Genomic DNA, 21,811 nt, shown 5'->3' on the forward strand with positions numbered 1-21,811 from the left:
AGTTGTGGATATTAGCAAGGAGACACAACGTGTCTTACCCCCCCCTCTCTCATCACTTGACCCATCTTAACCAAACTCACACTCCCATAAGGCCACCCTTGTGTTCTCCTTGGTGATTGGCCAGCTCTAGTCCTCCCAGCAGAATAAAATAGATAGATTTGATCAGCGTTTGGTTCATGAACCATCCCTAAAGGACAGTACTGTTAGAGACCTGTGACAAAGTACTACTATTCATTCTCGTGTTTGTCTGTATCTCTCTTCTTTTCTCTCTCTCCTTTTCTCTCTCTTCTTTTCTCCCTCCTTTTCTCTCTCTCCTTTTCTCTCTTCTTTTCTCTCTCTCCTTTTCTTTCTGTCTCACCTCCCTCCAACAGGCAGCCAATCACCAAGAACACATTCCGTCAGTACAGGGTACTAGGAAAAGGAGGTTTTGGAGAGGTGAGTCTCTCTCTTTTTCTCTCTCTCCCTAACCCCATCCAACTCCCCTCCACCCGGTGACCCCCCCCCCCCCAAGGGGTCCTCTTGGGTTTGTTGAGGCACCCATCTGGAAGAAGCTAATTGAACGGCGCCGAGAATATGATCGATTTGATCAATTGTGTCTTTGTGTGTCTTCCTGCAGGGGCCGTGGCTAACAACTCCCATGTTTTCCTCTCATGTGAACTGACCTCATCCCTTCTCCTCCCTCTCTCCCTCTCTCTCCCTCTCTCTCCACAAATACACACATGCGTATCCCTCCGTCTCTCTGTCACTCTCAGTCTCTCTCTCCCTCTCTACTTTCGTTTCTCTTTCTAGTGCCAGAGGTTTTGTTAATGGCTCTTTAGTGTTAGGTTTTGATATCGATGTTATCGATGGTCTAGTTGTGCTCTCTGGGGCATGTTAATGTCTAACAAACCTGTGAAGGACTAATAAAGGTGTGTTAAAATCCCCTCCCTCCCTCCCCTCCTCCCCCCCTCCCTCCCTCCCTCCCCTCCTCCCTCCCCCCTCCCCCCTCTCTCCCTCCCTCCCCTCCTCCCCCCTCTCTCCCTCCCTCCCCTCCTCCCCCCTCCCTCCCTCCCTCCCCTCCTCCCCCCTCCCTCCCTCCCTCCCCTCCTCCCTCCCCCCTCCCCCCCTCTCTCCCTCCCTCCCCTCCTCCCCCCTCCCCCCCCCTCTCCCTCCCTCCCCTCCTCCCCCCTCCCTCCCTCCCTCCCTCCCCCCTCCCTCCCTTCCTCCCTCCAGGTGTGTGCGTGTCAGGTTCGAGCCACGGGGAAGATGTACGCCTGTAAGAAGCTGGAGAAGAAGAGGATCAAGAAGAGGAAGGGAGAGTCCATGGCTCTCAACGAGAAGCAGATCCTGGAGAAGGTCAACAGCAGATTCGTAGTGAGTCCAGCGCCATCCCACTACAGACAGGAAACAGGAAGCAAGAAACAGGAAGCAGGAAACAGGAAGCAGGAAACAGGAAGCAGGAAACAGGAAGCAGGCAGACAGACAGGCTAGCTAGCTAGCTACCGTGCTAGCTAGCTCCCCCTGACCAGGTCATCTTAGCTCACCCCAGCAAAGGCTTCATGTCAGGAAAACAAAAATAAATGGAGTAATTAAAAGAAAACATCAGGGTTCGGTTCTGGGTGCGTTTGTTTTGTTTGGCTGGGTCACACGGCTCAGTGTGGGGGGCTGTTGGGTTTGGGCCGCTGTCAGACGGACCCAGGGTCCTGCCAAATAGGACAATGGGTTTCTGGTTCCCACACAATTTCTGTGTGTTATTTAGTCCAATTCAACCATCGCCCTGCATCTTCTATAGAGGGCCACCTAGCTAACCTTAACTAATGATGGGTACATTTAGCTGAAGCTTCCACGAAATGTAACTGATCTAATAATCTGCTCGAGTCGATCACTTCACAACAACACAGGCTTGTAAGTCCTCTCTTTCTCTCTCCTTCTCTGCGTGTGTGTGTGTGTGTGTACACATGGGTGTTTGCGTGCGTCAATGAATATCTGTAATTGCGTGTTTGTGTGTGCGCGCTCCGTGGAGGTGAGTCTAGCGTACGCATACGAGACGAAGGACGCGCTGTGCCTGGTGTTGACGCTGATGAACGGGGGAGACCTCAAGTTCCACATCTACCACATGGGCGAGGCGGGCTTCGACGAGACCAGGGCCATCTTTTACGCCGCTGAGCTGTCCTGCGGGCTGGAGGATCTGCACCGAGAGAGGATCGTCTACCGGTCAGCACACACACACAGATACACACCCACACACACACACACACACAGATACATACATACTCATACATCCGTCAAGCAGAGGAAACTCACTTACACAACCTTCCACCCACCAGTGTCAACCACAGGCCGAGCACAGAGGCGAGAGAGAGGGAGGGAGGGAGGGAGAGAGAGATAGAGAGAGACAGAGAGAGAGAAAGAGAGAGAGGAAAGGAGGGAGGGAGGTGGAAGGGAGATACGAGAGAGATGGAGAAGACAGGGAATGAGAGAGATCCCAGGAGAGTGTGTTGTTTACGGAACTCTCCTCGTCTCTGTGCTGGAGGGACAGAGGACTGACCTTCCTGTAACTCTCTCCTCCGTTCGCGTGCTTCTCTCTTCCAGGGACCTGAAGCCGGAGAACATCCTCCTGGACGACCACGGTGAGTCGACGAGACGTCTGAGAACGTGAGACGACCGACCTCTCCACTGGCCCTGCTTCTATCCAAAGCGACGCATGGGGGGAGGGGGGATTTGAACCTTTTACCTCTTGATCTGTAGTCAAAAGCTCAACAGCTCACTCGCTCTCTCACATCTCTTTCACTCCGTCCCTCCCCCACTCTCTCTCTGCCTGGGGTGAGAATATTAAGATCCCTTCAGATGGTCAGGGGTCAGATGGCTGAGCGGTTAGGGAATCGAGCTATTAATAAGAAGGTTGCCCGTTCAATTCCCGCCGGTGCAAAATTACGTTGTGTCCTTGGGCAAGGCACTTCACCCTACTTGCCTTGGGGGGGGGGGGATATCCCTGTACTTACTGTAAGTCACTCTGGATAAGAGCATCTGCTAAATAAATAAATGTAATGTAAATGTAATCCCTGCCTTGTAAACCCCAAACACCCTCCTGACTTCAGGCCGTACTCCCTCATCTCTGTGTTTTCTTCCGGCTCTGGGTGTAGTTCTCCAAGCCCGCCACTAGAGGGAGACGCTGGCTGCGAAAAGAACCAAAGCATAGCACCAGTTTTGCCTTCACAATGCCTTACAGAGCATAAAATGAGGTATCCATTGAGCAGAAAAAGGGTTGGGATTCGAACCTAAAACCTTTCGATCTGCAGTGAAGTGTTCTACATGGGTATAGCATGTTTAAATTGGGGTTACATAACGGCCTTGTTTGGTAAACGGCGGATGCAGAGCCAAAACCACAAAGTGTGACTCGTGTTTGTAGCTTGTGTTGTGCAATGAGGTTGAATAAATGAAATTTCTTTGTGTGTGTGTGTGAGGGAGGGAGGGAGGGAGGGAGGGAGGGAGGGAGGGAGGGAGGGAGGGAGGGAGGGAGGGAGGGAGGGAGGGAGGGAGGGAGGGAGGGAGGGAGGGAGGGTGTGTGTGTGTGGGGGGGGGGGGGTTGAATTTGCCGATCAAACGTTTTAAACCGTCCATTAAGTGTGTGCCCCCACTGTAACCCCCGGTGGAGCCCGATCAGATATCCACACAGAGCTCCCTCCACCCAGACGACCATGTGGAGGGTTTACAGGCAGATGCAATCTCTGTCTCTTAAGTTCACAACGTCTCTGCTGGCTCCCTGAACGTTTCACCTCTCCTTCACCCCCCTCCTCACACACACACACACACACAAGGCTGCCTGTGGTGGAACTGTGGGTGTGTATGTGTGTAGTGTTGACCGTGTGTGTGTGTGTTTGTGTGTGTGTGTTCTGACAGGCCACATCCGGATCTCTGACCTGGGTCTGTCTGTCTACGTGCCTGAGGGCCAGACCATCAAGGGCAGGGTGGGAACGGTGGGCTACATGGGTGAGTACCTCCACACGGCCCCCAGGCTTCCCCTGCAGAGTTAACTCCCAGCTGCTTTCAGTCACTCGGGTTGTTCGACTGAACCTTTGTGTGTTTTTCCTCTCCTGCTGTGTGTGTGTGTGTGTATCCTTCCACCCCTCCGTCCGTCTGTTCGTGTCTACGTCTTTCCCTCTCTCCTTCCCTCCACCCCTCCCTCCATCCACCCCTCCCTCCCTCCACCCCTGCCTCCCTCCCTCCCTCCCTCCACCCCTCCCTCCCTCCCTCCCTCCACCCCTGCCTCCCTCCACCCCTCCCTCCACCCCTCCCTCCCTCCACCCCTCCTTCCCTCCACCCCTCCCTCCCTCCACCCCTGCCTCCCTCCCTCCACCCCTCCCTCCCTCCCTCCACCCCTGCCTCCCTCCCTCCACCCCTCCCTCCACCCCTCCACCCTTCCCTCGGTGTGTGGGTCAGCTCCGGAGGTGGTGAAGAACGAGCGCTACATCTTCAGTCCCGACTGGTGGGCGCTGGGCTGCTTGCTGTATGAGATGATCGAGGGCCAGTCGCCCTTCCAGCAGAGGAAGAAGAAGATCAAGCGCGAGGAGGTGGAGCGGCTGGTCCGCGACGTGGAGGAAGAGTACTCGCACAAGTTCTCAGACGACGCCAAGTCTCTCTGTCAGATGGTCAGTCTGGCTGTCTGCACGCGGGAGACACACCCACACGTCAATCAGTCTGTCCGATCGTTCGGTCCATTCCGTTGGTCGAATCCTTTTTCTGTGGAACGTCATTGAAACAAAATGGAAAACTGTCATCGAAAACAACAACGATTATCACCTGCTTCTTGTTGCTCGGTTACCCGGCTGCCACTCATACACACTTCCTGTTTGCCTTACCCAGCTGCTGGCCAAGGAGCCCAATGAGAGGCTGGGGTGCAAGGGGGGCGGAGCCTCGGAGGTGAAGGCCCATCCCATCTTCCGCTCCATCAACTTCAAGCGCCTGGAGGCAGGCATACTGAAGGCTCCCTTCATCCCTGACGTAAGTTTGCTAGCTCGCTAACTAGCTAAATAGCTAGCTCGCTAACTAGCTAGCTTGCTAACTAGCGAAGTAGCTAACTAGCACCACGTTTCAAGCCCTTTTGCCATTCGTAACAGCTGCAGGTGTACTGCAGATATTTGGTCTTGCTGTTTCCTACAGGCCTATTTAAACCTGTAATAAATAAGAAATACTGCGAGTTGTGATTCTATATGAGCTACGATGGTTATCAACAGTTAATAATTATGAATGAACAATAATAACAATTTAAAAAAATGTGTGTGTGTATGTATACGTGTGTGTGTCTCCAGCCCCAGGCTATTTACTGTAAAGACGTGCTGGACATTGAGCAGTTCTCCACAGTGAAGGGGGTGGAACTGGAGGCCAAAGACGACTCATTCTACTCCAAGGTGTCTACTGGCTGTGTGTCCATCCCCTGGCAGAATGAGGTATACACACACACACACACAGAGAGAGATACACACACACAGATACACTCACACACACAGATACACACACGCATTTACATTACATTTAGTCATATAGCAGACGCTCTTATCCAGAGCGACTTACAGTAAGTACAGGGACATCCCCCCCCCCCCGCCCTCCCCCCCCGAGGCAAGTAGGGTGAAGTGCCTTGCCCAAGGACACAACATAATTTTTCACTATTGAACCGGCAACCTTCTGATTACTAGCCCGATTCCCTAACCGCTCAGCCACCTGACTCCCCCACACACACAGATACACACAGACACAGATACACTCACACACACACTCTCACACTCAATATGTTCTCATACATTACAATCAAACAGGAAGTCAACACTTTCAAAACAGGAAGTCAACACTTTCAAAACAGGAAGTCAACACTTTCAAAACAGGATAACAACACAGAAGCCCAACCCAATACCAGGCATCACAGACTGTGACTTTCAATGAAGCCAATCAGCATTCGCATTTAGTCATTTAGCAGACGCTCTTATCCAGAGCGACTTATTCATTTAATCAATAAATAACTGAACCCCCTTCCCCCCTCCAGATGATAACTGAACCCCCTTCCCCCCTCCAGATGATAACTGAAGCCCCTTCCCCCCTCCAGATGATAACTGAACCCCCTTCCCCCCTCCAGATGATAACTGAACCCCCTTCCCCCCTCCAGATGATAACTGAACCCCCTTCCCCCCTCCAGATGATAACTGAACCCCCTTCCCCCCTCCAGATGATAACTGAACCCCCTTCCCCCCTCCAGATGATAACTGAAACCCCTTCCACCCTCCAGATGATAACTGAACCCCCTTCCCCCCTCCAGATGATAACTGAACCCCCTTCCCCCCTCCAGATGATAACTGAACCCCCTTCCCCCCTCCAGATGATAACTGAACCCCCTTCCCCCCTCCAGATGATAACTGAACCCCCTTCCCCCCTCCAGATGTTAACTGAACCCCCTTCCCCCCTCCAGATGTTAACTGAACCCCCTTCCCCCCTCCAGATGATAACTGAACCCCTTTCCCCCCTCCAGATGATAACTGAACCCCCTTCCCCCCTCCAGATGATAACTGAACCCCCTTCCCCCCTCCAGATGATAACTGAACCCCCTTCCCCCCTCCAGATGTTAACTGAACCCCCTTCCACCCTCCAGATGATAACTGAACCCCCTTCCCCCCTCCAGATGATAACTGAACCCCCTTCCCCCCTCCAGATGATCGAGTCAGAGTGTTTCATGGAGCTGAACGTGTTCTACCACGACGGGACCATCCCCCCGGATCTGGACTGGAGGGGCCAGCCCTCACCCCCTCCCAAGCAGGGGCTGCTCCAGAGGCTGTTTGGCAGACAGGTGAGGCCAGCAAGCAGACACACACTTCGGTACGGTAATATGAGGAAACAAGTTAGTTGCGAGCCCTGTAGAGTTTAGCAGAGTCCTCATCAAGTACTTATCAATGATGCAAACCTATTTTTGAAAAGAAACTTTGTTCAACCTTTCAAAACTTTTTTTTTTTTGTTCAAACCTTTAGAAACGTTTTTAGAAAACCTTTTAAAAACCTTTAGAAACGGCAGCTTAAATTCCAGGCAGTCATGCGAACAATCAAAGATTTGGGGAAAATGAAAGATTTCAAATCCTCTTTCACTCTGTTGTGTGTGAGTGGTGAACATCCTTGACTGTGTTCTTCTTCTCTGTCCCCCCTGCCGTCCCCCTCAGTAACATCCTGCTCTCTGTCACCCCCCTCAGGACTGCTGTGGTAACTGCAGCGATAGCGATGAGGAACCAACGAGGCTGTGACAACCCCTGACCCCTGACCCTTGACCCTAGGAGCTCTGATTTGTTTACAAATTTTGCACATTTGTATTTCTAAGATAGTTCTATATATAAATATCGGAATGTATATTTTCAGTATATAGCCATAATGTTATTTAAATGTGTGTCATGATCCGCAACTATAGATCAGGTGAGCCCACTCCCCTTGTGTCACACTGTCGATGTTGTCCACCTTTCCCTCAATCCCTTGCACCTCCACGTCTGTAGCGTGCCATTTACAACCGTGGCACTTAACAACGACCGCCCACAAAACCCATAGATATTTCTTATATTTATATATATACACATATACAGTCTATATATGTATAAATATATATTTCTCTTTATTTATGTGGTGTTAATTCTCCAGACAATCAACTGAGGACGCGTTAGACTGAATGCCACAGTGGCCTGGAGAGAACATAAGACTGAGGTATCTTTTAGAGATGTGTTTCTACATGTTCATACTGGGATCGCCATAGACGCCTGTCAAATAGAGAGTTAATAGACTAGACAAATCTGCAGTTCACAATCACACCACTAGGACAGTAGGGTCTATATCCAATATCTGGATAAGATCTATGATCTACATCTATGTTAGTCCAATATAAGATCGATAGGCCAAATGAATAGGACAACCTCATAGACCACACTCAGATGAACAGAGCGTCTCTTCCCTCCGTCCTCCCTGACAAGATCACTCATGTGACACGCGGGGCAAGAGCTTCCCCCAGCCAGCTGAGTTGTAGATGTAGACATCAGCTGAGTTGTAGATCTAGACATCAGCTGAGTTGTAGATGTAGACATCAGCTGAGTTGTAGATGTAGACATCAGCTGAGTTGTAGATGTAGACATCAGCTGAGTTGTAGATGTAGACATCAGCTGAGTTGTAGATGTAGACATCAGCTGAGTTGTAGATGTAGACATCAGCTGAGTTGTAGATGTAGACATCAGCTGAGTTGTAGATGTAGACATCAGCTGAGTTGTAGATGTAGACATCAGCTGAGTTGTAGATGTAGACATCAGCTGAGTTGTAGATGTAGACATCAGTTGAGTTGTAGATGTAGACATCAGCTGAGTTGTAGATGTAGACATCAGCTGAGTTGTAGATGTAGACATTACGGAGGATGGGAGGAAGATGCGACTCAGGGGTGTGAGCTATTTGAAACTCTGTAAAGCGCAGGACGCGACTTCCTATGGATTTGATTCGAACAAAACGATCTGGTTCAAACTACAAAACGATCTGGTTCGAACTACAAAACGATCTGGTTCGAACTACAAAACGATCTGGTTCGAACTACAAAACGATCTGGTTCGAACTACAAAACGATCTGGTTCGAACTACAAAACGATCTGGTTCGAACTACAAAATAATCTGGTTCGAACTACAAAACAATCTAGTTTGAACTACAAATCGGTCTGGTTTGGACTACAAAACGATCTGGTTCGAACTACAAAATGGTCGCCTCTCCTGACACGTTGAGTCAGAGGTATTATTTTAGGTATATTATATATTTTCACCAACACAACACACATATATATATATTATTATAGGTATTCCTTTTCCCCCCAAAAAAGGACATTTGAATTTGTGAAGGTTGCTTCCCTATGAGGCTTAACTGTTGGGCTGCTGAACAGATTTGGGTCAAATACTATTTGCAGATACTGTGAAATACTTGATGGGTTGCTCCTGTTGTCAGCTACCCAGTTCAATAGCAACCCATGCAGTCCTCAGAACGTCCCTCAAAGTAGAACATATTGAGGTAAAACTATCAAACCGCTTTCATGGAAAACTGTATATTATTATTCATCGTCTGTTAACGTTTTTCTTTCAATGTTCAACAACAACTCTATTGACATGTTGAAGGCACTTTCTTGTGTCAAATTTTCCCAAATGTTTCACGGATTCGACATGTGCTGTTTGGCTCAGGTCTGGTTGTCTCTCTGTCGTCGTCTAGGCAACATGAGACACTGGTTTGTTGTCTCTTGGTTTGTCTCTTGGTTAGTCCTTCCTTCTCAAGGTGCCTTTGGAGTTGGAAGGTTCTCTGTTTAAGTATCGTTGTTCAAGAGAAACGTGACAATGAAAGGATGTGTTGAGGAGGTTCCAGTCATCTTGTGTTGCCCCTCTCTCTCCCTCTCTCTCTCTCTCTCTACTCTCTCTCTCTCTCTCTCTCTCTCTCTCTCTCTCTCTCTCTCTCTCTCTCTCTCTCTCTCTCTCTCTCTCTCTCTCTCTCTCTCTCTCTCTCTCTCTCTCTACTCTCTCTCTCTCTCTCTCTCTCTACTCTCTCTCTCTCTCTCTTCTCTCTCTGATACTGCTGTGTAGCTCATGTATCTTGTTGCCATGTCAACCCTGCGTTGTTCTTCTGGTGTGTGTGAGGCAGAGGTCTCCCTGACCCCTGACCCCCCGGCACACCACTAGGACTGCTCCCCTCTGAACTCTTGCCCAGAGACTCTGATTGGACTCCAAGAGGAAGAGGTCAAAGGGCAATGGGAGGGGCCAGGTTGAAATCAGGGACAATGTCTAACATGGACTCCTGAAACAATTGTGGACCCTGTCAGACCCTGTCTGCCATCTTTTCACTTTCAACGTGTGCTCTGTGTGTGTGTGTGTGTGATTGTGTGTGTCAGTTGAACATTCCAGTCTCAACAGTACTGTACAGTGTTGTTGTTCTACTACGTTTTCTTTTTTAGCAATAATAAGGATGCATTTTTTTTTTTACAGTTGTAATCAAACTACCACAGCAACTCAAGGGCGATACTGTGTGTGTGAGTGTGTGTGAGTGTGTGTGAGTGTGCCTCTGAGCCAGGCTTAAAATCACTGTGAGTAAGGAGAGGGAGGCCCTGTGTCATTTAACCCTTTCCTCTTACAATGCACTGATGTTACGTTCTTCACAACGGTGTGTGTGTGTGTGTTTGTGAATGCAGGGGGTACTTAAGTGTGTGTGGGTGCGTGTCTAAGTGTTACCATAACCACTGGTTGGCCATCCATGTATAGGGAGCTGTGTGAAAACACTGAGTAAGTCACTGCCAACAACTGTGTGTGTGTGCGCGTGTGTGTGTGTGTGTGTGTGAGGAGGGGGAAGGGGCAACAGTTGTTCTTCACGTTACCAAAACATGCATTTTACCTCAGTTGTAGAAGGTCGTAGGTCAAGAGGTGTGTTGCCCTGGTTACGGGCCCTGTTGATTTTTCTGTTTGTTTGTTTGTTTGTTTTTGGCAGTCCAGTTTCCACTTTCCCCTGGCGATTAAGAACCTTGAAAACGTTTCAGGGACATGTTTCCTTTTCTACAAAAAGAAATAAAAAAACATTCATGTATTTGTTGAATTTTACCTCTAAAATGTTTTTATAATCCACATGTAACCTTTAAGGCTTCTGATTTGAGGATCTGTGGGGCTCTCTGGGGAAGTGGAGTTAGGCGTTTGTCAAACTGGCGAGTTCGCTAGGAGACTGAGGTGGTGTGTGCGGAGGGGAGAGGGGACAGCCCGCATCAAAACCGACTGTCAGATTTTTCACCTAATTTATTTTACCATTCTCTTTTGGTTTATGTAATTTTTTCCCCCAAACTACAGTATCTTTTGTTATTTTAATTGTATTTTTTTTTACCAGTTCATCATGTCAAATGCTGTAGTTTGTCACTGTGTATTCCATAATGCCATTATTGACCTGTTCATTGGACGACAACTGCTTTGTAAACATCCTTGTATGAATGCCGTATTAAACCAAGCACCTGTCCATCGAGCACCACTTGTCTGTGTCACCTCTATTCTGTGTCACCATGTTCTCTCTCCTACCGAGAAAACCTTTATCTATTTTCAATGTCCTGGTTTGACACAAGGAATGTAGACAGAAGGAATCATCGTGGATGCAGAGTCTCAAGACTGATACAAACCTGACTGAGCTGAGTATTATTGTGCATTCTGCATGCAACAGTGTGTACTTGGTAGGGCAGCTGCAGTTCTGCTTAAAGTCAAAATATGCGATTCTGGGCGCAGCCCATCTCATGTTCCTTCTGTACCAGGCTGGGGAGAAGTCGTATCCCGTGGCAACGGGTCTGATGCACCCCAGGTGATTGGTCGCCGTGTCGCTTCCCAGGAAGTCTGCAGAATCTGCTGTGTCACAGCCCGACCTCCAAGACGTCTTCACTCCAGCTGGCGGAGACTCTGAACCAATCAGGAGGTGACTTTCTCCTCGTTACCCAGAAGCCTCTCTGTCCCAGGTGTTATTTTCACCCGGCTTGTGAGGACACGCTTGTTTTTGTTCTCTCCAAATCGCTCTGTCCTCCTCTCCTCCATCACTTCCTTACACCTCTCCTCCTCGCTCTCCCCCCTCTCCCGCCGTTGCTAAGCAACTCACTTTAAAAGGGATTTAAAATTAATAAATAATGCCGCAAATAGACGTGTTTTTTTTTAATGGTGAGGAAAATTGGGAACATTTTGAGAGAAATAGCACTAAAGGATACAAGAGAGAGAGAGAGTGTATCATAGACTTATGGTAAGAGTGTGGCTTTACAATGGTGAACTTCATCAGAAAACCGAAAGGAGAAGGAGATAAGACATTAAGAAAGAAAGAGGGGGATATAGTGAGAGATCGAGATACAGGGACAGTGATAAAAAGAGAGAGGGAGGGAGAGAGTGCTGCTGCCAAGGCAACTGTTTTTTCTCTCTCTCTCTGTCGTGCATCACCAAGGTCGCTTCGTTTGTTGTTGTGAGAAGTACATTACCTGATTAGTAATAACTGCCCTCTCTCTCTCTCTCTCTCTCTCTCTCTCTCTCTCTCTCTCTCTCTCTGTCACACACATACCTTCCTAAACCTCATTTAAGACTGGATTTCCACGTCCCGGGACAAAGCCGTCTCTAATTGGTGCTGGTGTCCACCTGCGAACAACTGCAGAGAACACTCTTGCACGAGCTCCAAGCTCCTCCTCCGGTTCTAACTGTGGAAGTGGAACGTTCTGGTTCCTTTATGGATCTCATACTAACACACAGACACACACCCACAAACTGCAGCCGTGTCAGTCCCTCATGGAGAGCGAAGCCTGTGAAGTCTGTTTGGGGAAGTCCATCTCCAGTCCAAAACACAAAAAAACACATTCCCAGAATGAAAATGACCCAGACCTTCTAGTTATGGTACGTCAGAGTGTTGTTTTAGCATGTTGGGGGAAGAGGGGAGAAAGAGAGAGAGAGATATATAGAGAGAGAGGGGGAGAGAGACATTGAGAGAGAGAGAGAGAGAGAGAGAGAGGGGGGGGGGAGAGAAACAGAGAGAGAGAGAGAGAGAGAGAGAGAGAGAGAGAGAGAGAGAGAGAGAGAGAGAGAGAGAGAGAGAGAGAGAGAGAGAGAGAGAAAGAGAGAGAGAACTGGATGAGTGTGAGCAAGTGTTGTCTGACATTCAGAAGCTGAACCACCAGGGTAGTTTACGTCGGCACAGAGGGGGGGGGGAGAGGGACAAGCTGTCGGCCCGCTGGGTGCTTCCTGCTTCTGGGAAACCAAGAGGAGTACGTCACACCCCCTTCAGTGTTGGGAAAATACCCAGGGTGGGGGGGGGGGAGGGCAGACAAGGACGGGTTGACGGAGGGAGATGGGGGGAGAGAAGCGAAGGGAGGAGGAGGGGGAAAGAACAAAACCCCGGCCACAGCAGTCACACAGGACTCCATTGTGTTTCAGGCGTGCTGTGTCATCGATACCATCTGGATTAGAGAGGACGCCGTGTGTCAGTCACACTCTGTGTCTCTCGCTCACACACACACACTCACACACACACACACTCTCACACAGTCACACACACACACACTTATGGCGTCATATCCCATCCCATCACAAGATCCCTGCCCTTTCCCTGACCACACACACACCAGCCAACCCAGGAGCAGGGTGAAACCACTCGGCCACATGAGTGTGAGTCACACGCCCCAGGTTACCACGGTTCACCTGCTTGGCATGCTGGGAAATGTCCCTGGTGGCGCGAGCTGACCCGAGATGGACCCGACCTCTGACCCGAGGATGGAATCCAGGAAGCGCAGGTGCCTGATGGGAAGCTAACGTCACGTCTGTGTCTGGGATTTGGAGTCCTCCAGGACTCTGGTTGAACTGTTGCAGAAGCCCTTGCACCAGCCAGAGGAGGTGCGGTACAGTTTGTCCAGCACACACTGAGCTGGGTGAGAGAACGTGTGTGTGTGTGGGCGGGAGGGAGTGGAGTGTGAGAGAGAGAGAGAGAGAGAGAGAGAGAGAGAGAGAGAGAGAGAGAGAGAGAGAGAGAGGGAGAGAGAGGGAGAGGGAGGGAGAGGGAGGGAGGGAGGGAGAGGGAGGGAGAGGGAGGGAGAGGGAGAGGGAGAGGGAGAGAGAGAGAGAGAGAGAGAGAGAGAGAGAGAGAGAGGGAGAGAGAGAGAGGGAGAGGGAGAGGGAGAGAGGGAGGGAGAGGGAGAGGGAGAGAGAGAGAGAGAGAGAGAGAGAGAGAGGGAGGGAGAGGGAGAGGGAGAGAGAGATAGGGAGAGGGACGGAGAGGGAGAGGGAGAGAGGTAGGGAGAGGGAGAGAGAGGGAGGGAGAGAGACAAAAGAAGAAAAAGAGAAGAGAAAGAGAGAGTTGAGGAAGATTCTGATCTTTCTCTGAGGAGAGTGCGGTACAGAGTGTTCCCATGCCCTCACTCCTTCATCTCCTCCCTCCATCGAAACAAAAGTGTTAGAATAAAACTATTGAATCAAAGGAAATGAGAAAGGGATTGCCCTGACAAGAACTCAAGGTTGGTGTGTTTGGTGATCGAAAGGCTGCTTTCCTCTAATGACCGACACAGTGTCACAGAACATTCGGCACGTACTCAACCTTCAGTGATGGTCAACGTTGCTGCAGGAGATTAGCATCAAAATGATCTGTTAAGACTCTTGAATGTGTCGTTGATTGTGTGTGTTTTGTGTATGTGTGTGTGTGTGTGTGTGTGTGTGTGGGGGGGGGGGGTGTTTGTACGTGATTGAGTGCTTGTGTGTGCATGTGTGTGTGTGTGTGAGAGGAATGAGAGGGGCAATCACATGCCCCAGTTGCTTGTTGGGATGATTACAAATAGCAACATGACTCATGATTGGCTGATTGTGTTGGTGAAAAATTCCTCTTTTCTATGGTTTCTGTTGTTAAAACCTACTGGATAAGGAAGTAAGAAAGAAAGGGAGAGAGAGAGGGTGGGGGGGGGGGGGGAGAGAGAGAGACAGGGGAGGGAGAGGGGGGGGGGGTTAGACCAGCCAGCACAGAGGAAGAAATATTGTTGCTTTTCAGAAAAAAGAACAAACCATCTTGACAGAGATGGCAGGGTCCTAAAGACCTCCAGCCAGCGGCTTCAATACATCTCATCAACAATCCAGCCAGAAGGCCAGCCAGCCAGCCAGCCAGTGTGCTGCAGAGTTGAGAGTTTCTGGAGAGTGAGAGGAGAGAGTGGGGCCAGAAGAAGGGGGAGATGAAAGGAGAGAGGAGTAAAGAAAGGGGGTGAGGTGAAGAGGGGGAGGGGGAGGAAAGGAGAGAGGAGTAAAGAAAGGGGGTGAGGTGAAGAGGGGGAGGGGGAGGAAAGGAGAGAGGAGTAAAGAAAGGGGGTGAGGTGAAGAGGGGGAGGGGGAGGAAAGGAGAGAGGAGTAAAGAAAGGGGGTGAGGTGAAGAGGGGGAGGGGGAGGAAAGGAGAGAGGAGTAAAGAAAGGGGGTGAGGTGAAGAGGGGGAGGGGGAGGAAAGGAGAGAGGAGTAAAGAAAGGGGGTGAGGTGAAGAGGGGGAGGGGGAGGAAAGGAGAGAGGAGTAAAGAAAGGGGGTGAGGTGAAGAGGGGGAGGGGGAGGAAAGGAGAGAGGAGTAAAGAAAGGGGGTGAGGTGAAGAGGGGGAGGGGGAGGAAAGGAGAGAGGAGTAAAGAAAGGGGGTGAGGTGAAGAGGGGGAGGGGGAGGAAAGGAGAGAGGAGTAAAGAAAGGGGGTGAGGTGAAGAGGGGGAGGGGGAGGAAAGGAGAGAGGAGTAAAGAAAGGGGGTGAGGTGAAGAGGGGGAGGGGGAGGAAAGGAGAGAGGAGTAAAGAAAGGGGGTGAGGTGAAGAGGGGGAGGGGGAGGAAAGGAGAGAGGAGTAAAGAAAGGGGGTGAGGTGAAGAGGGGGAGGGGGAGGAAAGGAGAGAGGAGTAAAGAAAGGGGGTGAGGTGAAGAGGGGGAGGGGGAGGAAAGGGGAGATGAAGGTCCCCTCTCTCCTGTTGTCACTGTTGTTATCTTGCACGGCACAAACACAACACTCACTGAGTGGAACGGGGAGAGAGAGAGAGAGAGAGAGAGAGAGAGAGAGAGAGAGAGAGAGAGAGAGAGAGAGAGAGAGAGAGAGAGAGAGAGAGACAGAGAGACAGAGAGAGAGAGAGACAGAGAGACAGAGAGAGAGAGAGATAAAAGAGAGGAATGAGAGAAACAGACAGACTTACAGAGAGAGAGAAGAGAGAGAGTGAAAGAGACAGTGAAAGATAGAGAGTGAGAGAGAGTGAAAGAGAGAGAACGAGAGAGCAGAGAGAGAGACCGGTCCAAACTGCTCTTTATGTAATATCTATGATAATCCTTCTGAGTGTTGTCATAGCGATCAGATACTGGCCTGTCTAAATGGTTTGCCATCCTGCTCGCGGTGTGAGGATGTCTCCAAAGGGGAGGTCACACTGCCTCTGCATGGCAGCTTAATCCTTCATCCACATTCAGAGCCTCTCCCCTACTCTCCCCAGCGAGCTCACGTTCGCGTCGCGTGGAAACACAACACTCACCTCACGAGTCAAAACGAGTTCATTGGACTGGCATTCTCCCTCCCAGCACTTTGCTGCAGCAACTGGATTGTGGGCTTTCATGTCTCCCATCGATGCATGTTATGGAAAGGGGGTTTGGGGGGTCACACCTGTAGCAATGTGCGATTCCGTGCCTGGAACACGGAGTGCACGGCAAAGTGCTCTGTTGTTCTGTTCTAGAGCACAGAACGATTACATGCAGACGACGAGCAGAAGGCTCTGGGTTTTTTGGTAAACCGTTCAGCGTTCAGGAGCACAGAACAGCACCATGCGGGGGCTCTTCCTCCGTGTGGCTGCTGGTGCTGACGGGAACGCAGGGTGTTCCTGGGTAACAGACCACATGTCTGGCACGTCCGCCACAGCAGGGAGGTGTGGGGACGTGGGAGAAACACACACAGGCCTGTGCACACACACACCACCTGTAGACACACACCTGTAGACACACACACACACCTGTAGACACACACCTGTAGACACACACACACACCTGTAGTCACACACACACACCTGTAGACACACACACACACACACCTGTAGACACACACCTGTAGACACACACACACACACCTGTAGAAACACACCTGTAGACACACACACACACCTGTAGACACACACACACATGTATCTGGACACATACACACACCTGAACACACACACCACAACAGACCCCCCCCCCCCCACACACACACACACCCACTAACAGCATGCTGGGTGATTGTAATCTGTTTCCAGACTCTCGGGCTCCAGAGGTCTTGAATGACCTTCTGTATTCAATAAAGCAAATGTATAATTGATTATACTCAGAAGTAGGTGCTACCTTAAACACCTGTCTAACTACAGAGAGAGAAAGACATAGAGAGAGACAGGGAGAGAAAGACATAGAGAGAGACAGACAGAGACAGACAGAGAGAGAGAGACAGAGAGAGACAGAGAGAGACAGACAGAGAGAGAGACAGACAGAGAGAGAGAGACAGAGAGATATAATTTCGATTTTCATGGCCCCATGTAATTATAGTCCAAACGATCCCCAAACGTTATTGTGACATCATACCCCCAAGACATCATTGTGACATCATACCCCCAGGACATCATCGTGACATCATACCCCCAGGAGATCATACCCCCAGGATATCATCGTGACATCATAACCCCAGGACATCATCGTGACATCATACCCCCACGACATCATGGTGAAATCATACCCCCACGACAACATCTTGACATCATACCCCCACGACGTCATGGTGACATCATACCCCCAGGACATCACTGGCTCCTGCTCTGCCCGCCAGAGGCTCAAGGGCCCGTACTGAATCACAGCCCATCAGCCTCCCCTCTCACAGGGGGGGCCGACAGGGGGCAAATAGAGATGGGTGTTTGGAACAAACGCATCTTTATAGCAGGGAGGTGAGGACAAGGGCCCCAGTGTTGATGTGGAGGGCCGGCCACCATGACTGGAGACAGCTGGAGGGGGAGGGGGGGGGGCCCTTCTGGAGATCAAATGTTTGAAAGCCAAGCGGGTGAAGAGGGGGGTTGCAGTGGTGTGTGTGTGTGTGAGAGAGAGGGAGGGAGAGAGACACTGAAGGTTTTCATCTGATTGAGAGATGACTTGCTAAGGTTCTGGTCCTGGGGGCGTTTGGACGTGAGTTGTGTGGTCGATCACTCAATCGAACCCTCCCTAGGCTTATTAGAGACAGCAGTGTTGTACAAGTGTCATCTTTCACACATGCATACGCCCACACACACACACACACACACACACACACTCTCTCACACACACACACACACATACATACACACTCTCTCTCACACACACACACACACACACACACAAATAAACAATGGCTGTACTGTCAGTAAACGGATGTGGCTCAGTCTCAGCCTGGACAGCCCCCTCCTTGGACGGTTCATCACACACTTGGGAGAAACTTCAGAACACTAATACACTCTTTGATGACGTTTCAACAAACCGTTTAACTTGATTATGCTAATGAGAGACTGCTGCCTTAACTGGAAAAACATATGGTGGGGAATGGGGAATGTTTCTGTTAAACAGTCTTTGCGGGTTAAGGAATTCGTCAAGACAAATTGGAAGTGGAATTGTCCTCCTGAAAATTACGTGAATCTGAAATATGGATGTCGTTCGCAGATGTTTTCTGAGGTCTCATTACTTAATTGGGCTTTAATATTTAACGTGTTTATTCTGCAGAGTTGTAAACGGTCATGCGATAGAGCTTGTTAACTTATCTTTCGCTTACACTGGGACAGAATATGCCTCCGAATGTCAACCTTAATAAGACACAGTGAAGTTCCACAGAAATACCGCAGAACTTTACTATGAAAGACTTACGAGTTAGGCTACTAATAAGACTAAAAGGAAGATATTACATTGTTCCATAGCCATTCGACTCACAAGCGCATGGTCACAACCTGACATTTACCCAGTTGGTCGTGCGTTCTTGGAAAAAACCCTTGCATCCATCTGTATGAAGTAAACACCCCAAATATCACGAGTGATGAGAGAGCGAGAGGAGATTGACTGAATTTAACGGATAAGGGAGGAGCCAGGTTACCAAGGTGAATACCGTTTATGCTTCGTGTAGCCTGTCTCTCATTTCCACGGCACGACTGACGGTCGATCGTGAGCCAAACGAACATCGCTCGTGAAAGGCAATACCGACCACAGACCTGAGAATACGAGAAACTTAGCATCACGCACCAAATATTACAGCGACAACGATGGATGGCAAAATAAGCAAAGCACAGACATAACTGCACTGTCAACATGACTCAATAACGGGCACCAGATTCCCGAGCGCGCTCATTGTAACGGAGCATAGTGACTGATACAATCTTTCGGACACACGTTCGATCCGCGACAGTGGGCGCGTGGGGACGCAGACACAGAAACGGTAAGCCAATTAAACAATCGTCTTGATTTCATTGTCAGTTTTCGTTGCCCCGGGAACAAAAATGCAGCAGTGCGCCGCAATTGCAAGATGATATGAATTGATTTAGACTACATCTGACATCACTTTACAATAGCCTACCTGAGGTACGATTGTTCAATAAACTGTTGAGCTATTGATCTATAAAAACTCTCATGCGAGTCAAGACATCCACGGACGTGGATCGTGCAGATGGCTACATGCGATAGGTACCTGAGACACAGGTGGGTGTTCTTCTGGCTTTCATAACAGTGGTCTGCTAACGCATGGATACACCGTAGATGACCACATGATGTACAAACATATTTCTATTGACGGTGTTCAGTGCCCAGTGTCTGATTGTTTAGTTAATGTACAGTGTTAAAGTTTAGAGGACGTCAAATCAAACACTGTAATAATTGATATTCAAATGTCCTACCAGCCCATCTACCTGTATGGAAGGGAGCTTATTTATGACAGATTAATATGATGTAATCATGAGAACAATCCTTGACAAATGACAGAACTATTTAAAGGATTTTCATAACCGTTCTGTGGGTGAGGTGGTATACAGAAGTTGACTCATGATTGGGGAGGGAGAGGAGCAGAGAGGAGGGGAGAGGAGGGGAGAGGAGGAAAAAGGGAGGGAGAGAAGGAGCAGAGAGGAGGAGAAAGGGAGGGAGAGAAGGAGCAGAGAGGAGGGGAGAGGAGGAGAAAGGGAGGGAGAGAAGGAGCAGAGAGGAGGGGAGGGGAGAGGAGGAGAAAGGGAGGGAGAGAAGGAGCAGAGAGGAGGGAGGGAGGGAGAGAAGGAGCAGAGAGGAGGGAGGGGAGAGGAGGAGAAAGGGAGGGAGAGAAGGAGCAGAGAGGAGGGGAGGGGAGAGGAGGAGAAAGGGAGGGAGAGAAGGAGCAGAGAGGAGGGAGGGAGGGGCAAGAAGAGGAGGAGAAGCAAGAAACACAAGAATGAAGAGGGGGGAGAGAAGGAGAGCGGGGGGGTTTGAGGCTGAGCAAAGCAGAGATTTGAGCCGACACGTGACCCAAAGTAAAATGTGATGACAGCTTTCTACTTGGGGTGTAGTGATTACAGATCTCTAGGAAGCCAGCTAGGAGTCACAGAGTAAAGGATCTCTAGGAAGCCAGCTAGGACACAGAGTAAAGGATAGGGTTACTTCATCTGACCTGCCCACTAATTCCATGTCTAATCGTGAGCTTGACGCAGGAGTGAGTGTCATAGTTACCTGATGGTAGTGTGTGTGTGTGTGTGCGTCACAGGAGAAAGGTCCATCATCATTGATGCCCAAGGACTCTTTCTCAAGTACAACATGTCATGCATGAGTACCCTCTTTAGTAGTAGGCTTACCTTCAGAAGTTCAGCTCAAGGACCAGACTATCAAGTAGGCCAGAATCCAAAAACTAGAGGACAAAAAAAAACATTTGTTTATTTATATATATATATGAGGGAGGTGGACCAGTTAGTTTGACACTGAGAAGGTCAGGGAGATAATAATCTTAGCCTCTGTCTCAGCGTTATTGTAGTGTGTGTGTGTGTGTGTGTGTCTTACAGAGTGGGTGTCTTATAAAGGGTGTGTGTGCGTGTCTTATAGAATGTGTGTGTTTGTGTGTGTGTCTTACAGAGAGTGTGTGTGTTACTTGCTATCTTCCGCTGCTTATTGTTGGAGAAGGACGAGGAGGAGGGGGACGCAGACCAGAGCAGAAAATAAACAAAAATCATAAAGATGTGTCACAAACAACAAGAACAACAGGAAGTTCAAGCGTATCGCAGTATCCTGATTCTCCATCCTGTAACTAGGAAACTGGTCACTTCAGCCTTCCTGTTCCAGACCCAAAATGTCAGCCATTCCATCATACAGCCTTTTTCAGACATTACATTTAGTCATTTAGCAGACGCTCTTATCCAGAGTGACTTACAGTAAGTACAGCGACATTCCCCCCCGAGGCAAGTAGGGTGAAGTGCCTTGCCCAAGGACACAATGTCATTTTGGCATTGCCAGTAATCGAACTGGCAACCTTCAGATTACTAGCCTGATTCCCTAACCGCTCAGCCACCTGACTCCGATAGTATCTAGACATACTAAATAGTATCGTAGGACAGGTGTTTGGTCATACTCAACAGTATGGTAGTATGTGCAGCCTATAGGAACATACTATAGGATGGTAGTATGTGTGTTGGGACAAACTATATATGTCCCTCCCCCCCTCCCCTCCCCCGATGTGAGAACATGATACTCAGACAGCTGGGCCCGTCCAGCTCAGTATTTCATACTCCGTGTTTGTAAAATATGTTCGTTTATTATGTAATTGATAATGATAGCCCCCCTGTTCTCCCCTTGTCTTTGTTCCACAGCTGGGACCGGTGGAACCCTGTGGGGTTCTGAGGCGAGGGAAACGACGGCCTGGGGCCTGGCGCTCCGGGGGGTGGACGCAGAACGTCGGAAGCGAGGCGGAACCGTACTGAACTGTGTGCCCTGGTAGAACCAGCTGTTCTCCATGAGGCACCCATGTGACCTTGGCAGGAAGAACAACTGGGTTTGCGTGGCCTTCTGATCTGCAGTACCAGAGCTGGCCTCTAGGCAGTTACCTGGAGAGAATCGGAACAACTTTTTCCAGGAGGATATATGACAACTGTCATTGCGTTGGGATTTGACCGCCAACACTGACAGAGTAAAAGGACTACATCCTCCAAGCCAGGACTTCAACTCCCATCTGGACCAGAACCCACCCCCTGTGGGAACAAATCACCTGATGACATTGGGCCAGTAGTGCTGGTGTCTATCTTCCTCCTCCTCTCTCCCTTCATCCCTCCCTCCTATCATCCATCCCTCCCTCCTTCCTTT

At 49.6% G+C, this 21,811-nt stretch overlaps 1 protein-coding gene across 1 annotated transcript in view; it reads left to right on the top strand.

Moving 5' to 3' along the window:
• Positions 1-11,008, top strand: part of grk6 (G protein-coupled receptor kinase 6) — a 28,144-nt gene extending 17,136 nt beyond the window's left edge. The window contains exons 7-16 of the mRNA XM_084683505.1: positions 372-435; positions 1,213-1,353; positions 2,003-2,193; positions 2,572-2,609; positions 3,880-3,969; positions 4,420-4,628; positions 4,843-4,980; positions 5,289-5,426; positions 6,677-6,811; positions 7,205-11,008. Coding sequence (XP_084539631.1) covers positions 372-435; positions 1,213-1,353; positions 2,003-2,193; positions 2,572-2,609; positions 3,880-3,969; positions 4,420-4,628; positions 4,843-4,980; positions 5,289-5,426; positions 6,677-6,811; positions 7,205-7,255 — 1,195 coding nt within the window. The 3' untranslated portion in view covers positions 7,256-11,008. The remainder of the gene's footprint in view (positions 1-371; positions 436-1,212; positions 1,354-2,002; positions 2,194-2,571; positions 2,610-3,879; positions 3,970-4,419; positions 4,629-4,842; positions 4,981-5,288; positions 5,427-6,676; positions 6,812-7,204) is intronic.
• Positions 11,009-21,811: the final 10,803 nt, after the last annotated feature.

This window comes from Hypomesus nipponensis, chromosome 20 (assembly GCF_054491055.1).
Source record: "Hypomesus nipponensis isolate SF chromosome 20, ASM5449105v1, whole genome shotgun sequence".
Lineage (NCBI taxonomy): Eukaryota > Metazoa > Chordata > Actinopteri > Osmeriformes > Osmeridae > Hypomesus > Hypomesus nipponensis.